The following is an 18,249-nucleotide window of genomic DNA, read 5'->3' on the forward strand; positions in this document are numbered from 1 at the left end:
TTTTTGAAGTAAAGCCCTTTCCAAAGAAGGTGGCCAGAAAGTGAACCCCACCGGGGGAAAAATAAAAATGAAACGCAAATCACCTTGGCACTGCTTGCGTCATCCAAAACGCGGTGGGGACAAGGCTATTGAGTCTATAGCTAATTCTTTTATGTATATAAAATGTATACATATGTATATATTTTATATACATAAAAGAATTCATATATATGTATATAGCTATGTGGAGCCCTGAAGCAATTCTCCATGCTTTTGTCTCCCTCAAGTTCCCCAGGTGGAGGCAGTCATAAGCATTATAAGCCGCCTTAGTGACCAGCAGGGACGGAAACCGTTAATTATCACGTTTCCTTTCATCTCCAGGGGCCCTTTGGCCCGTGACACAAGAGGCTTCGGTATTGGCGCTTTCCCAGAACTGGCCCAGAGGAGCCATTTCAGAGTCTGACGTCGGGTCTGCATTGAACGTACACACCTAGGTCTATTAGACTCCCCCGATTTTAGCGAAGGGTGCTCACTGCTGTGCTGCTAGAGGCTAGCAAGCTCCCTGTGCGCAGCTGATTAGTTTCAGCAACTCTCCACCTGGTCATTTTTCTTTAAATTTTGGGAGTAAACTGGGAAAATAAAAAAATCTCCACGTCCACTGGCTCTCTCCCCTTCTCCAACTTCCTCTTTCGACTCGTTTGTGGGAGTTTTCTCCTCTTTGCTGGGACTATAATGTGATGCGCAATCGTTTGTGAATGAACAAAAGTCACCGACAAGCAGGGAGACGGGGACAGATCGCTGACGGCAGATTGAGGGTGGCAGCAAAGGCCCGGCCTCCAAGGATAATGGGGAGCCGTTTTCCCTCATGCCTGGTCTCTATGGCCCCCTTCGTCTTCCAGGTAAGATGAATGTTCCTTCATCCATCATCCGCAGAGTACCCTCAGGCGTGCGTAGAATCTGCTGATGAAACCTATTAGCCCGGACTGGGCAGCTTTGTGGAGCCAACCGAGGCTCTCCATTGTGGCCTTTGTCTGCAGAATTTAAGCATTTACATAATGCATTAGCACGGAACTCAGCACCGGGTGGGGACATCGCGTGCCGAGCCTGGCGCGGCCAACGCTTCAGCGGCTCCCTCAGCCGGCAGCTCCCTAGGACCACCCTCGAAGATGCACTGGAGTCGGGCTGCAGGCGCACGGGCTAAGAACTTAGTTAGCATCTCATCCAAGTACTTCGCCTTCCTTGGCCGTCTCCGGGAGGTTATGCTTAAAAACATAAAAATAAAAATAAAAATAAAGGGAGGCGGACAAAGTTTCGGTGGGTGAACTGAAGCTGCGTCCATGTGACCCTGAAGCCGTAGAAATAAACTTAACATGAATCTTGCTTTCCTGGCGGACGTTGGGACCTCGCCGTTTTTCATGCCAACCGTTGGAAGCTTCGTACTCAACGGCCACAGGTGCCTAGGAGCGCAGAGAGGCCTCGGGTTCAAATCACCGGCGCGCAGGGCCTGGAATCGCGGGTAGCGACCCCCCCAACACCCCCCCCCAAACACACACACACACCCGCGCGCCGGCTGAAAGCATGGGGGATTCAGGGCATTTGAAAAAGAGGGGCTGGGCGCGGTGGCTCACGCCTGTAATCCCAGCACTTTGGGAGGTCAAGACGGGCGGATCACTTGAGGTCAGGAGTTCGAGACCAGCCTGGCCAACACCAGCCTGGCCAATATGGTGAAACCCCGTGTCTACTAAAAATACAAAAATTAGGCCAGGCGTGGTGCCTGTAATATCAGCTACTTGGGAGGCTGAGGCACGAGAATCGCTTGAACCTGGGAGGCGGAGGTTGCAGTGAGCCCAGATCGCGCCACCGCCCTCCTGCTCTGGGTGATAGAGCAAGGCATTGTCTCAAAATAAAACAAAACGAAAGATTCGGTCAGGAAAGAATCTGCAGGCATTCGAGGCGCTCGCACTTTGCAAAGTAAATGCAATCTGTTTATTAAGCCGAAGTCCCTTATATCTATCCTTTTAGAGGAAGGTGGTCCAGCTCAGAAATCTCGCCCAAGAGGGCTTTCCACTGAAGACGACCCCGAAGTGCCAGGAACTCGCCCCAGTCCCGACAGGTGCAGGACCTTTCATGCCGCCACACCTTGGGACTCTACCTCCCTAAATAGGCCACTTAAAAGCCAGTAGTGCAACCGGGATCCCGCGGCGGGAAAGAATCACTGTGCAGAACCCTGGAGCTGGGAGTCGGCCCGCCCCCCTCCCAAAGAAACCGGGATCCCGCGTACTTCCCGCCGCGAGCGCAGCGGGCCGGCGGCGCCCAATCAGTGAGCTTTCCGGGTCTCTGACGGCCTTCGGCTCCGCCCCCTCGACGGCCATAAAAAGTCGCAGCGAAACTTGCACCTCCGAGCAGCGCGCGCGGCCCTGCCCCCGGCGCGGCCTCCAGGTGTGCTCCTTCTGCGGCTGCTTGTAGCACTGGTCTCACTGTCCCCGCCGTCAGCCACCGGTTCCTTATCCGTCTCATTCCCCCTTGTGGCTTGGCTGAGCCCGTCGCCAGGCCTCGCTGTCCTCCTCCTTTGCCTTCCTCTCTCCTCAGCGGCCGTACTTTGCGCCGTACCTCACCTGGCCTGCAGGTGAGCAGCAGCGCAGCGCCCCTGTCCGGCGAGCTTAACTTGCCCAGCCCGACCTCTGCCGGAGTGGCACCGGCACCTCTCCAAGACGCCCTCTTCCCTGCAGGATGAAGAACCCCATGCTGGAGGTGGTGTCTTTACTACTGGAGAAGGTGCTCCTCATCTCCAACTTCACGCTCTTTAGTTCGGGCGCCGCGGGCGAAGACAAAGGGAGGAACAGTTTTTATGAAACCAGCTCTTTCCACCGAGGCGACGTGCTGGAGGTGCCCCGGACCCACCTGACCCACTATGGCATCTACCTAGGAGACAACCGTGTTGCCCACATGATGCCCGACATCCTGTTGGCCCTGACAGACGACGTGGGGCGCACGCAGAAGGTGGTCTCCAACAAGCGTCTCATCCTGGGCGTCATTGTCAAAGTGGCCAGCATCCGCGTGGACACAGTGGAGGACTTCGCCTACGGAGCTAACATCCTGGTCAATCACCTGGACGAGTCCCTCCAGAAGAAGGCACTGCTCAACGAGGAGGTGGCGCGGAGGGCTGAAAAGCTGCTGGGCTTTACCCCCTACAGCCTGCTGTGGAACAACTGCGAGCACTTCGTGACCTACTGCAGATATGGCACCCCTATCAGTCCCCAGTCCGACAAGGTATGATGTGTGACTCCCAGGGGAAGTGGGTTCCGCGGAGATGCCCCCTCCCATCCCTGACCTTTTCTCTTCCTCGCGAGTAGGGATCTAATTCCTGGACACCTCCCCCACCACTTCCATACCATTTTTTTTTTTTTTTTTTTTGAGACGGAGTCTCCCTCTGTCGCCCAGGCTGGAGTGCGGTGGCGCGATCTCCACTCACTGCAAGCTCCGCCTCCCGAGTTCACACCATTCTCCTGCCTCAGCCTCCTGAATAGCTGGGACTACAGGCACCCGCCACCACGCCCGGCTAATTTATTTTTGTATTTTTAGTAGAGATGGGGTTTCACCGTGTTAGCAAGGATGGTCTCGATCTCCTGACCTCGTGATCCTCCCGCCTCGGCATCCCAAAGTGCTGGGATTACAGGCGTGAGCCACCGTGCCCAGCCTTCCATAACATTCTTAAAGTTCTAGATTAAGTAAGGAAAGTTCTGGTGTTCCTAAGGTAGGCTAAGTAAATAAGCAAATGGCAACGTGCCTTGCAGGATATCTCGAAATGCATAGAGAAAGGGTGTGGCAATGCAGGACCGCTTCCAGAGATTCCAGAGCTGCCCAGTATTGCTGCAGAAGTCATCAGGTGTCCACCCACAATGTAGTTCAAACGACAAAGGGCAAGTGACTGGGGGTGGGGGATACAAGGAATCAGTCACTGCTGCTTGCAACTTTAACCAAGAATTTCGCTTGAAGGGAAGAGGTCCAGAGTTTATATTTAATCCATAACACTACGAAACAAAGTGTGTGCCTTTAAAATAAGGAACCACGCAGTTTTCTCCCTTTGAAAGCTGCATAGAGGGATTTTTCATTGCTTGCTATAAGCTATCAAAATTCCCAGTAAGAGGGCCCCCCTGGCAGGTCCCTTATTCTTGTGTTGGTGCTTCAGAGTTGTATTTTCCTTGGTATTCTGAATTCTTTCTGGGTTGGCTTTAATCCCCATCTAGAATTCCTCATTGTTAAGCATCCTTTACCCATTAGCCCTAAAGGTAGATTACATTGTTTATGGGTTCCCCAGAGATCAATACAATTAGTTTTCAAGAAGAGATGTTAAACATTGGAAGGTAATTTTTATGAGTATTTTGAAAAATACTCATGATTATTAAATTAGCCACAAATCCAAAGGGAAAAATGGATTTTTATTTCCTTTTAAAACCTCTTAACTTTTAAAAATAGTTAAGATTTTAAGCCTGAAACTTCATTTACAATTGGAAACTTTCTCAGCCTTCATTGCACTTGTTAAAGAAGTCATTGTTAATGTTCAGTCTTTATAATGGAAACCTGGGCAATAACATAATGAGCTTTAGTGTTACTCTTCATGTTTAGATATTTTTGGGACCAGAAAAAGCTAAGTCAGTTTTTTTCATGTAACCAGTTTTTAATTGCTCCACATCTTGGTTAATTTTTTTGACCCATTTGGGAACATCTTTCTCTATCCTCTGTGGGAGAGCATGGAAGTATTTTGCTTTTATAGATCGGTGTATGAAACTCCTTGTAGATTTTATAGAGCCACAAAAGACTCAATCTAGGAATTCTTTTCCAAGTAAAATAAAAATACAGTTAGAGCACTGTGCAGCGATTCAAGAATCACAGCTCTAGTCCAGGCCTGTTTAGAAATGAACTCCACCACATTTACAAACACTGGCTCCCAAAGTGTACAAAAGGAAACATGTCAGATTTACTTGGGAACCAAGCAAATCATTTCTCTAAGGAAAAACAGTATTTCTATCAGGTAATTAGGAGTTACCCTTTCATGGAACACATATAGCGCTGCATTATATATTTCTACAGAAAAACAGTAACTAGTGCTTTTGTAAGGTAGTAAAATATTTAATCTGCATAAATAACTAGTTGGAGTAGTTTTTCATCTTTGGAAACTTTGTCAGGGTCTACAGAAGTAGAGAAGTGTTTTAATTGCTGTTGCTGCATAGCACCTCTTGTGAAACTGAGTTTTGTCTTCACTTTGAATGGTCTAACAAACAATTTGGCCACAGAGTAGATTTCCCGGGGGAAAAAAAAGTTTTCATCCCAAATTTCCTAATTCTACAAACTGTTTTTGAACATGCACTGAGAGAAGTAGGTCATTAATACTGAAGGAAGGACTGGTTTCTACTTTTTAGAAACATAAGAAATTATTTGATTCTGGGTCTGATTGTTGAGTTCTCCATGTATGCAACTAATATTAACATGAGAGTTTCAAAGTTGCCTCTTACTTAAATTTGAGTTAATAAAAACTCTCAAGAACACACTACCCCTAAGGAAAACACTGCAATTAGTTTGCAAATGAATGAACTGGAAAAGAACATTTACTCCTTTGTGGTAATACTCTTTTTTACAAGTTTAGAAGTCATAAAATTATGGGATTTTTATAATACTGTTGACAATCAGTATTTTGTAAACTAAAAATTCCTTTGGTTAATAACTATTACTATTCCTTATGCTTTTTCTACTATGATTTTTTTTACTTTGTTAATACTGCTCTTTCATTGCCAAAAATGATTGCAAATGCCCCTTTTAATTTGTGTGGATTGAGTTCTCACAAAAGTGTTCCTACGGACTTATTGACCCCTCCTAGAAATTTCCTACTGTTGAGCACCACTAAAGATGCCTGCTGGTCTGCTGACCAAGTGAACAGGAACAGGGCACTAGACATGAGTTGCTTTTTGAGAAAAATCTGCTTTTGTGGGGAATACAGTCAAAAATGATTTTGATTGACTTAATTATAAATTATCAAGGAAAAAAATAAGGATAACTGTATTTACAACTTAGTCATTTACCAAAGTATATGTCTTCCATCAACCTCCTTTTCTCCCTTTCCTGAAAACTTCAATTTGATCTTTACCATCTTAAAATAGTATACTTCTCAATGCCTTGCTAGTTTATTAAAAAAGGACAAATAGTATGTCTGATAGAAAAATAGGCCAACATCTAGATAAGAGTTTCACACTTGTTTAGGTAATTGTGTAAAAGTATGGATAGAGATAACCATACTGTCAAAATGGTGTATTAAAACATATTGAACTTGTTCATTCTATCCCTTAAGAATTTGGAAACCTAGCTGCCCAGTACCATGCAAGCCACTGTAGAAAACCCTAAAAGAACATAAAATGCCATATCTAGAAACAGCTTAAAATTAATATGAATAGCAAAATCCATATAGAAATGACAATCACTGCATTCTGGCATCGACGGCAATATGGTAGAGATAATTGTCAACAAATAGAGTAGTAATAATAATCATTGTAATACCTTATGTTTATACAGCACGTAGAAGAATACAGAGGACTTGTGCATCAAACATCTCAGTTAATCCTCAGAGCAATTTGAGTGTTCCCATTTGACTACTTGAGGTGACACAGCCAATAAGAGCTGGAGCCAGGACTCAGACATAGGCCATCATTTCTAAGTAAAATTATTTTTCTAAGGAAAACATTACACATATTAGAAGGATGCATTCCTCAGGGTTAGGGACAATATTTGTCTTTTTTTCCAGCAGCCAGTTATGTGTCACATAATTGATCCTGAATTTAGCATATTTAGTCAGGAAATGGGATTTGACAATAAAATTAGACTTTCTATGCCTGTAGATTTTGAGACTTAAAAAAAGTTATCATTGGTATCATTAGATTTTAGAATGGAAGATTGGAGGAATTGAATCTACTTTTAATTGGCCAAATTCTATTATTTTTTCTCAAGATTAGAGACACCTCTTTGCTCATCTAATTTTAAAATATGCTATTGTTATTGATAAGCAGTTTGATGTTTTAAACCTTTAGTCCTGAATAACTATGTGGTTATACTTTCTATAGTTTTCTATAAATCTGTATTTACATAGGCAACTGCCATCATTAACTGAGTTGCCTAATGGATCATTTCTGCTACTATACGGTACAGAATCAGAACTGGACTCTTAATATTGTAAATTCTTTTGTAAGTCATAAGAGAAAGTCTAGTTCTTCTGGTAGACAGAAAATAGCTGGGAAAACTGATTTACTGTTTGATATATGTGATTCTTCTTGGGTTTAGCCACCTTTCCTAATTTTCCAAAATTTTATTTTCCAGTTTTGTGAGACTGTGAAGATAATTATTCGTGATCAGAGAAGTGTTCTTGCTTCAGCAGTCTTGGGATTGGCGTCTATAGTCTGTACGGGCTTGATATCATACACTACCCTTCCTGCAATTTTTATTCCATTCTTCCTATGGATGGCTGGCTAACTTCATACCCCCATGTCAGTGTGTGTATTCTGTATGTAAATATGTTTATATTTATAGAGCATCAATCAGTATAAGCATTATTGAGAAAAATGTGACCTGTAACACTGTGTTCTGGATAAAAATGTGATTAGGAATCACGCAAAGTGCTTACTGTGTAAGCCCAAGAACAAAGGCTTTCTGAATCTTCTCAGGCAGTTCAGATTTAAAGCACCATCCAAACCTTGGAAATATGACAGGTTGTGGTAGAATTCAGCAATATGAGAAAACCAGCCCCTAAAATGATAGCCACAAGAGATTAATTGTGTTATTTTTTTTCTCCTGTAATCCTTGTACTGTTAGGCTGAATTTGAAGATTGGAAGACTTATATTGAGACCAGTAACTTTACTGTAAATTTACTTTGTTTCATTGAAAAAACAAATTGATAAACATATTAAACTGGAAGAATTTTGTTTATTCAAATGAAAACATGTTTGATGACTGGTCAAAAAATAAGCTCATAATCTATTTTTTTCATGTAGTATATAAGTCAAGAATGTTTAATTGTCATTACGTGAAACCAATATTGGCAAATAGTACTTTAATGATAAAGTAAATGACCAGAAATTATACAAATCTGTGTTTTCCTGTAAAAATAGCACTATAGTATCACTTGAACAATTCGATTTGGCTTTACTTACTAGGAAGCCCGGAATTCATTATTTTTTTCCTTTTATGTGCCACTGTAGCTACTTTAAATCACTCTGAGAGGTAAATGGATATAGGATTGAAGTTATGTGGGTATTTGGCATGTGTGTGTAAAATAAATATGTAGATAGTCACATACACACAGACTGAGAGACAAATTGTTCTTGATTGCTTTATTATCATCATACTAGTGTGTTCATTATAGAGTATCTGTAGAGGTGAATGTAAAAGTAAGTCCAATCTATTTTCTTATGTCATTGAATTTGTAGTGTTAACTTGCATATATGTTATTGGATGGGTTGTCTTTTAAAGCATTTACTAATGTACTCTGAAATTTTTAAAAGCCTTCAGATTTGTTTTCTAGTCACTTTTTTCCATATCATTTCTAATTATAGTTTATATCCTTAAAAGAAGGATGCCACAGTAGTATGTAAAACCCAAACAAGTAGAACCCAAGCAAATAAAATTATTTAAAATAATTTTAAAGAGGCTTAGTGCTGCCAGTCATATAAACTGATTCTGCTAAGGGTCTTATAAGAATTGAGATATAACAATGGTAAAACAAGCATTCAAGTACTTTTACAAAATTACCAAATTCTTAAAATGAAGCCACAGCTAGACTTGCATTTCGGGTATTAAAATTGCTTTCTTAACTGTCAAGAATCACAAAATAACAAATCATATTATGAGTGAATATGGGGAGGGTGGGGCCAATCAGTCAATGATAATCTGAACAAATTTTAAGAGCAGATTTTAGATTAATAATGTTTTATCACCACTAATTTGCCCACAACAAACTTAGTATTTAATTTTTCAAATTAAATATTATTTAAGTATTTTAAATAATTAAAACATTAAATGGCAACACCATAGAATATAGGTGTTCTCTGGACCTATTCCAACCACTTAAAATTATCTTAAGTATGCATACATAAAAGCAACCACTATGAGAACTACCGTGTTAGTGGTTTTTCACTTACTGTATATTACCCTTGTAGGAATAGTTTAAGGTAATTCATTTCTTAAAAATATAGTGTCCTGAAATAATTAATTTTTTTTGCAAACTTTAGTTATTACAGGCAGCAAAAACCACTGTCTGAAACTAAATCTGTGTTCAAAGATAAAGACCCCTCATTAAAAGCCAAGGACATTCTTAAGATTGGAACTGACATAATTAGTCTTGACTTACTTCATTAAAGCAAGATTCAATTCCTTGTTCATTTGAGTGTTCATTATATGCCAGGCATTGACCAGTTGCAATTTTATGGTCTGGAATTAATATTATTATTTGTAAACTAGCTATAATAGAGTATATACAGTGCTGTGAGAATACAGGGGAAGAAGCAATTAAATCTGCTAGAAGGGTAGGAGAAATCTATATGCAGGAGGCAATGCTAGCATTAAGCCAAGAAATAGTGTGAGGTGACCTTATCACACTGATGTGTTCAACTGTTTATGGGAAAAGGAAATTAGGATGGTTTTATTTGTGAAATGTTCTACAACGCTAGAACTGTTGAACTTCTTGGGAGAAAAGGAGAGTCTTTGTTTTGTTGTGCTGAGTTTGATTAGTTGCTTAACAAAGTAGAAAGAAAAGCACATCTTCCTGATCACAGTTATAAAAGAAACCCTGAGGCCAGGCACGGTGGCTCAAGCCTGTAATCCCAGCACTTTGGGAGGCCGAGGAGGGAGGATCACGAGGTCAGGAGGTCGAGACCGTCCTGGCTAACACAGTGAAACCCTGTCTCTACTAAAAATACAAAATTAGCAGGGCGTGGTGGCCAGCACCTGTAGTCCCAGCTACTCATGAGGTTGAGGCAGGAGAAGGGCGTGAACCGAGGAGGCGGAGCTTGCAGTGAGTGGAGATTGCACCACTGCACTCCAGCCTGGGCAACAGTGAGACTCCATCTCAAAAAAAAAAAAAAAAAAAAAAAAATGAAGAAACACCGAGCCATTAATGTGTCTCGTAACTTGAGGAAGTTCACGAATTTCTCTGGGCTTCATCCGTTAAGATTCATCCTTATGCTCCTGCAAGTCTCTTATATTTATGTATTTCTATTCTGATTTCTGAAATGATAACCTAGTAGTATCTGATGAAGTTTTTTCATGCTTATTTTATTTTTGTCATAGATGAAGGAAGAATAGAACTAACTAGGGCTAAGATGAATTAATGTAAGTGTCAGATACTAGGCAGGCATTAGGAATGAAATGATGAATGAGGCATGGACCTGTTCCTCAAGAGTTTATGGCCCAGTAGACATAATTGTATTAGGACTTTCTGCAGTTGACATTTGCATAAAGCTGACTGACTGAAGGAACAGAAAGTGAGACGGTTGATTTTAACAGATATGACCAAATTTATACAAACCATGTACCAACACTTGAAAGATGGGTGGATATATTCCAGGAAACAGATTTTGGGCAGGACATTCCATGCACTGGAAACAGCATGAGCAAATGCATGAAAATTGCCTACAACATGCCTGGCACATAGCTGTGAGGTACCCTATTAGTTGTTGACTTGAAAACATGGAACTGCATAGGGCATTCAGGCAAGTGCAAGTGGTTCAGGGGCCAGGGCAGAGCAAGAGTGCTGAGTAAAGATGTCAGAAAAGGAAAGCAATGGTCTGGTACAAGTCTTGTGTAGAACAAGAAGTTAAGACTTGAACAGGCAATCGAGATTTGGGGTTCAGAAAGATAAATCCCAAAAGTATGGAGGACAAAGGGACTCATTTTAAAGGACTAGCTAAGATGCTCAATCTCTAAAAAAAAAGGTCTGTATTCGTGAGAGTAGAGAGAAAGGGTGTTAAGGAAGAGTCAACAGACTTTAGCAAAATCCTTTTATTTGATTCATGCATAACTCCTGATGGAGTGTCAAGGAAGACTCATTCACTTTTCTTTCCTGCCAGAAAGTTGGTTCTTGCAAAATAGATTAACTTGATGACTATGTGTATGTTGGATACTCCTAATTTTAGCTCTGTTAGATATGTTTCTTTCTAAGGACAAGCAACTATGTATAGATTTGTTGTTTAAATTTTTTTTTCAGTATATATACGTTTCTTGTTTTTCTATTTTTCTACTTCATACTGTTAATGTCAAATATCAAAAATGTTTTCCAGCAATATCAAGTTATGGCAATGGCAAAAGTCCTTGTTGTAGATGAGAAGCATATAAGAAATGGTTGCCAATCTTTGTTTTGTATGATCTATTTAGAGTTTTAACCAACCTAGATCTGTCAGCTAAGCTAATTTTATATTTGGTATACATGCATGTCAAATAAAGTTAATTTTACATACTATTCTCTCTTGTCTTTGAATTTCAAATACATAAATGTAGATCACAAACTTTTTTTTTCAGCATGGTAGCCTGAAGAATTTTGCCTCTCCAAGCTTCCTTTACAGATTACCAAACATAGTTTTATGCATTTGAAGTTAAAACTTTATGTGGATCTGTCTTCAGACTGATAATATCTATGTTATCCATATCTTGAAGCCTACCTTGATTTTGTAGGAATACGTTCTGTGTAATGTTAAATAACATATCCCTTCTCCATTGCACAAAATTAAGTAACAATGACAACAAATAATTACTCATAACATGAACTCTATACAGTTGACCCTTGGGCAAAACAAGTTTTGTTTGTTTGTTTTTGTTTTTGAGACATGGTCTCTCTTTGTCTTACAGACTGCAGTATAGGGACACAATCCTAGCTCACTGTAATCTCAAACTCCTGGTCTCAAGCGTTCCTCCTGCCTCAGCCTCCTAAGTAGCTGGGACTACAGATGCATGCCACAATGCCCAGCTAATTTTAAATTTTTTCGCAGAGATGGAGTCTTGCTATGTTGCCTGGGCTGGTCTTGAACTCCTGGCTTTAATTGACCCTCCCACCTAAGCCTCCAAAAGCACTAGGATTATAGGTGTGAGCCACCAGGCCCAGTGACAACACGGGTTTTAACTGGGTGGGTCCATTTACGTGCAAAATTTTTCAACCAAATGTGGACAGAAAATAAAGTATTCCTAGGATCTGAAACCTGCTTATATAGGGAGGGCCAACTTCTGTATATGTGGGTTCCATTTCCTGCAGGGCTGACTGCCAGACTTGACTATGTGTGGATTTGGGTGTACATGGGGGTCCTGGGCCAATCCTCTGAAGATATCGAGGGAACACTGTAACCAGATTTATGGGTGAGGAGGGGATGGGATGTAAGTAGAAGCAAATTCCAGGGCCAGTCTTGAAATGCATTCATAGCAGTGCCAAAGACCATAGAGATTACTGAGCTTAATGCTTAGCCATCCAACGACATTTAAAGATGTGGAAAATCAGGCTCCTAGGGGTTGAGGTGCTTCAGAGAAAGACCCAGAACTTTGCTCCAGATTTCATTCCATGATACCTCCCTGAGGTATAATGGCTCTCTGAGATCTCCCAGGGATTAGAAAAACTTTTCTCCAATGAATGTATTTATTTCTTGCACACCTTCTATGTACTTTAAGCAGGATCACACAAGAATAAACTGGTTAGAATCTTAGTCCTGGAATTGCTCAGACTAATGTAAAAGAATGGCAAGATTTCAAAATAATGGTAGGCTTGTACAAGTGTCAGAAGAGCAGATATGAAAACTTTACCTGTCTGATGGGGACCAATAAAGGAGAGGGGTGTCACGTCACAGAAGTCTTCATTAATACCTTAACTGACCTGTAAATAATATGAACACTTAAGGTGAAAAAGACCTCCTTTTTCCAGGCCTTTCAGGCACAGGGAGGAGCAACTATTACACAAAGGGGTGGAGTCAGGAGAACCCATATCACAGTTGGGTTACAACAGGGCGTTAAGAACAATCACTTGAGATTATATTGTTGCTGTGAGAGAAAGGTGCCAGTCCTGCCACAAAGAACTCACCATTCCTTTGGAGAAGAACAAGTCTGACTCAGATGATGCTGCAGACAGGAGGCAAGTTCCCGGAAGACTTTGCATTGTGAAAGTTTGGAGAGGAAAGAAAGCATTTCCCAAACTTTTCAACTGGCTCCGGTGAGTATTAGGAGCATGTGATTTTCTGAAACACATGAAGAAGAGGTGTGTAGTTAGTCTGTGAGGAAAAGAAACACTTTTTTTTTTGGATGGGGTTTCATTTAAGGTTACATGGAGAAGTGGAAAGTACAGAAATCACTTCAGCGCTCAGCAGATGAATAGTCACTGCTCCCTGCTCAGCTCACAACTGTTCCTGCATCCTCAAACAACTCTAGTGATATCTTCTTCTCAAGTCTGGATTCTGGTGCTGCTATTTGCTCCCATTTAGCTTATGATGGCTACTTGCGTGGTGGCCCACGTACTGCCACTAACTCACACTGCACCATTGTTTCTGCTGCCTTGTGGTTTTCATTACACTTCTACACTGTTACTTTTAGCTTCTGCTCCACTGTGCCTGGTTGCTGTCTTCATTTAAAATTGCAAAGGGATCTAACCAAGCTGACCATTTACTATGCAATATTTGTGGTCACAGTAAACAGTTCTCTAGCCAGGCTACTGCATGGACCATTGATTCCCCTGATGGCCTTTAGGTCTGGTACCTTCAGATCAGGTGACATCCTTAGGCTAATCACTTGTTGCCAAATTGCACGACCATGAGTTCCCAGGCATGGAGATCTACTCTCATTCTTAAGGAGCTACTCATAACTGATGTTGCTTGGAGGATGCTGTCTGCTTTAGTTTAAATGGGAGAGCTATATCTAATGATCACTTTAAAGAGCTTATTCTGTAGCAATATAGAGAATGGATTGGACGAGGAGATGTAAATTAAAGAATATGAAGTCTATTACCAAGATGCAGAAGAGAACTGATGAAGACTAGATGAAGTCAGTGTCAGTGGAGATGGAGGGGACAGAATGGATTGATTTGAGGGGTGTGAAAAATGGAGAGTGTTTCATATAGGGTTCAACCAAGGAAACAAAAACCATTCTAGGAACTGTCTGGTGGTGTGCGTGCATAAGAGATACCATGGCTTCTCCTTTCCTTTCCTCTCACCCTCCAATCTCCTGTAAGGACTTCACATTGGGCAGCTAATGCAGAAACCAGCTAACAGGAGAGCCTGGAAAACAGCCTGCTGAGCAAGCCAAAAAATGTATCTGAGGGACAACAGGCCGAGGCAGGACCAGATTAGTGTGACTGATTGTACTGTGGCATCATTGCTAATTTAGGGGAATTTTTAAAAAATGAGGCTTGGGAGAAGTATGAATCTGGATTTGGATCTATGAAGTCTGAGTAGCCCAGGGTCTCACAGTTCTCACAGGTAGGCAATAGGAACTCTGTCTCATAAGACAGAGTTCAGGGATAGGAATGTATTTGGGAGTTATTATAACAGTGGTGGTTCAGGCCAAGGATGTGAGTGAGCTAGACCATCCTGGGGAAGTTTATGAAGAACTTTTTTTTGTTTTTTAAGATAAGGATGGAAGACTAGGGTCACAAACAAGGGGAAGGAAGAATGATCCAGAATAGTTCCAGGAGGAGACTGCAAAATAATGGTACAAAAAGTTAGAGCAGACCTCATACAGGAGAGATTGTATGAGGAAGCCAAGGGGGAGTGAGCTTTTGAAGGTATGGGTGTGAACAGCATCAAGATACAGAAATGAGATAAGAACTGATTAGTGCCTACACTGGATTTGGCAAAAAGGAGACTGTGAGTGATTGACTGTGAGTGAAGTTAGCATTCCACTAACTTCAAGTATGGGGGTGTTAGGGATGTTGTGGTTGCGGGGAGAAGGCAGATTGTGGGTTGAGATTTAAATGGAAAATGACTATGAGCTTCTCTTTGTAGCAGTTTGGTGGGAGAAGAAAGAAACAGATAAAGCCCAAAGACTCAGAAAGCAGTATAACGTGATATCTCTTACTACTGCCGCATGCTTTAGAACAAAATGTACCATGACCTGTCGCGTTAATATTTGTAATTATTTTCTGAGGGACAAACACTCTTTTTTGTGACATTATCACAATTGTACTTTTTTTCCAAGACTGATTACTATCAGAGGTTCAGTCTAATCAATGAGCATTCTCATTTCTACTGGCTTCTTTGAAAAGAACACATATTCAGATTCAGAGTCTAATAGGCTCAGAGGCTTGGGAAAGGGTAGGAATTAAAACCGCACTGCATGGGACTCTCAATTCTTGGGCTCTCATTCAAACATTGAGGAAAGTCCATTACCATTCCTTCCCTTTCACAGAATGATAGAACAGAGAGATCACGACACAGTGCAAGACTCAAACTTTCGGAAACTTTTTGACCAGCATGACCTCATAAATACTTCAGATTCTTTATAATTAAATTATTCATTGAAAAATAGAATTGAAGGTTAAATAAATCCAGGTGGCTAACAGAGCCAATGACAATCGGACAAAGTAATGGTTTCTTATCCCTTTGTCCTTGTTTATGATGAGCCAAACGATTCCAAATTCAAAAATTTATCAGATAAACAACACTTGTCTGCTAAGCCTGGCTCAGCAGCAGCTGCCCCCAAGAATCTGTTCAGGCAGAAGAATCAGCTTTTTAAGCTTTATGTTGGTCCAGACACCTGATCTGACCAGGTGTCTCACTGCTGGGTAGAAACCTAAAAGGTAGCAATTGCTACATGCTTGATGAACATCAAGATTTATTTCTTCTTCAATCCCCCCATGCCCCCAATTCTCTGCTTTACACATCACATCTCCACACACATCTTTCTCTACTTTACCTCTGACAAGTCACAGACAAATGACTGCCAGGGAATTTAACCATGGTAAATTATTTCACACTACATGCAATTTTTCTGGATTGGAAGTTGAGGTGACAATAAACTTTACATTTAAAAATATAAAGGCACTTAAGGAATAATTCAAGATGGGAGAAAATCTGAAAATGAGATTGAAGGAAGTGGATTTGCACCACCTCAGTATGTTTGCGGGACAACTCCTCTGTGAAGTGAAGCAGCAGGCAACCATCAGGGTTCATCTCACTGCTGCAGCAGCAGCTGGTGCATTGCCACAGCTCGGCCGGATTTCTTCACTTTGCTAGTGATCCTCCTGACCACCCTGCGAGCCAGTGCAATGGGGATTCTCCCTCATCAGATATTTTTGAGGCAACGTTCTTTTTGCATTTATTCTCGATACACCTCAGCTATAGGATTTCTGGTCTCAAAATATGGTTCTTTGCTTGGTTTTCAAACTCAAACTTATCCCCGCAAAAGGAAGTCCATTCTTCAATTTGTACTAGAAAGTGGGAATGAATGGCGTAGATTAGTTGCAGTCTTTTTCTTCTTCTAATAGGGCAGAAATACAAGTTTCAGTCACTATTTTGGGGTACTGTGTGGTTTAAATTTGCATCACTGAAATAATTGTCATCATGGCTTTACCTGAGAGTTTGGACGTTTACCCTCTTACAGTGTAATTAATTACATAAAATTTGTCATCTTGCCGGTTTCCCCTTTATGTTTTATTATTATTTTATTTTTATTTTCTTACTTAGAGAAAAATGAATCAACTTTCATTCTCAGAACTTGGTCTTTATTTTTTTCCAATGTAAAAGAAAACTTTGTGCTCATGTTCCTATCATGTCTAGGCTCAGGTGCCTTAGCTCTCAAGGACTTCACCTGCTCTTCTGGACTTTTCCATGCAAGGTGAACAGATGCAACGTGCAGAGTGAGCACTCTGCAAGAGACCAGAGCGTGAAAGCTTTATTAACAAACTGAAACTATGGAATGTCACCACAACCTTGCCAAGCTGATTTATGATCAAAGTGCAGTGAAATGGCAATGCTATCTTGTAGTTATGTGACCAACGCTGAATATCATTCATAATAGCACAGAATGGGATCACAAGTTTCTTGAGGAGCCATGGATGCCCAAGTGTAGGGGAGAATCTTTAGATCATGAGCACTCCTGAACTCCAGTAATTATCAGTCAGAAGTGGACAGTCATGGCAACTCTTGGTGTGATCATCTACTGAATCAGAGATGACAACACATTCAGAGCTCCTGGATGATAGAGAGGCTTAGGCCAGAGCCAATCTAATCCCTTATCTTTATATGCAAGTTAGAGACCTATAATAACATAGGAAACTCCAGGAATTTTTGTAATAGAACCAGAGCGAAAATCTGACTTTCCTGACACTTATTCCCTGTTCTGCTCTGGGGATTCTATATTGATGTATTGTTTGCAAGCTCGCCAGCAGATATGATTCTTATTCCACACTGGTATCATTGGTAGCTTATTTGGAGAGAAAAACTTCGATCCCAAAGTTATCGTCCCACCTAGACAGCAGGACAGACTCTTAGAAAAGTAGAAAAGATCAATTTTTATCCCTTCTGCCCTCTTTTTTGGATTGCTTGATTCTTTTCCTTGCCAGGCTCAAATAACTGGTACAAATTTTGCCTGGCATGGAAGATACCTGGTAGAATCAAGGAGTTCTTCCAAGAACCCAGAGGATCTGTAGGGTTCCACATTTGTAGCCTTAAAGCATTAACTTTTTCCTGGAAGGGCAAGGCAGCCAGCTTATTCCCATGACAGAGAATTCAGTTCCTTCACTCCTTTCATTCAGTTCACATGTATTCACTGTCCACAATATGCTAGGCATTGAACTTAGCAGTGGGACTACAGAGGTAAAGGACAAAAGTTTCCATTCTCATGGAAAAGGTATGTTGTGACCACAGAGTTACAATTATCTGAGTTGAAAACAGCTTCAGAAAATATGTAGCATTTTAGGATTTATTATTTCATAACATACTTTCACATGTTTGCTCATTTAATAACTGTCACCCCCCATAAGGCAAAGAAGAAACTGAGGCTATAAATATCAAATGACTTAGCTTATCATATAGCCATTTTAACCAACAAGGTAACTGTGATTCTCATTTTACAAACAAGAAGACTGAGGCTAAACACACTAAATGTTTTATTCAAGATCCTGTAGTCAGTGATGTTATATGAAGACTCATACCTCAGTATTTTCACTCAAAATTCTGCAATGTATCACATGCCCTATTTGTAGGGAAACCAAGTAAATATAGTCATTACTTTCTTTCTAAGATCACAGTGCTACAGTTAGCCAGTGG

General features: G+C 41.1%; 1 protein-coding gene across 1 annotated transcript; it reads left to right on the forward strand.

Moving 5' to 3' along the window:
• The first annotated feature begins 2,216 nt into the window (after window positions 1-2,216).
• On the forward strand, window positions 2,217-10,120 carry LRAT (lecithin retinol acyltransferase). The gene is made up of 2 exons (XM_063723700.1): window positions 2,217-3,249; window positions 7,342-10,120. Exons 1-2 carry the CDS (start codon window positions 2,710-2,712, stop codon window positions 7,492-7,494), a joined length of 693 nt encoding a protein of 230 aa, XP_063579770.1. The 5' UTR covers window positions 2,217-2,709; the 3' UTR covers window positions 7,495-10,120.
• Window positions 10,121-18,249: the final 8,129 nt, after the last annotated feature.

This window comes from Pongo abelii, chromosome 3 (genome assembly GCF_028885655.2).
Source record: "Pongo abelii isolate AG06213 chromosome 3, NHGRI_mPonAbe1-v2.0_pri, whole genome shotgun sequence".
Classification (NCBI taxonomy): Eukaryota; Metazoa; Chordata; class Mammalia; order Primates; family Hominidae; genus Pongo; species Pongo abelii.

What these genes read in the sequence shown, in the direction of transcription:
- LRAT (XM_063723700.1), top strand. Translation starts at nt 2,710, where the DNA reads ATGAAGAACCCCATGCTGGAGGTGGTGTCTTTACTACTGGAGAAGGTG. An exon ending in TCAGTCCCCAGTCCGACAAG is followed by an intron (nt 3,250 to 7,341) that starts GTATGATGTGTG and finishes TTTATTTTCCAG; the next exon opens with TTTTGTGAGACTGTGAAGAT.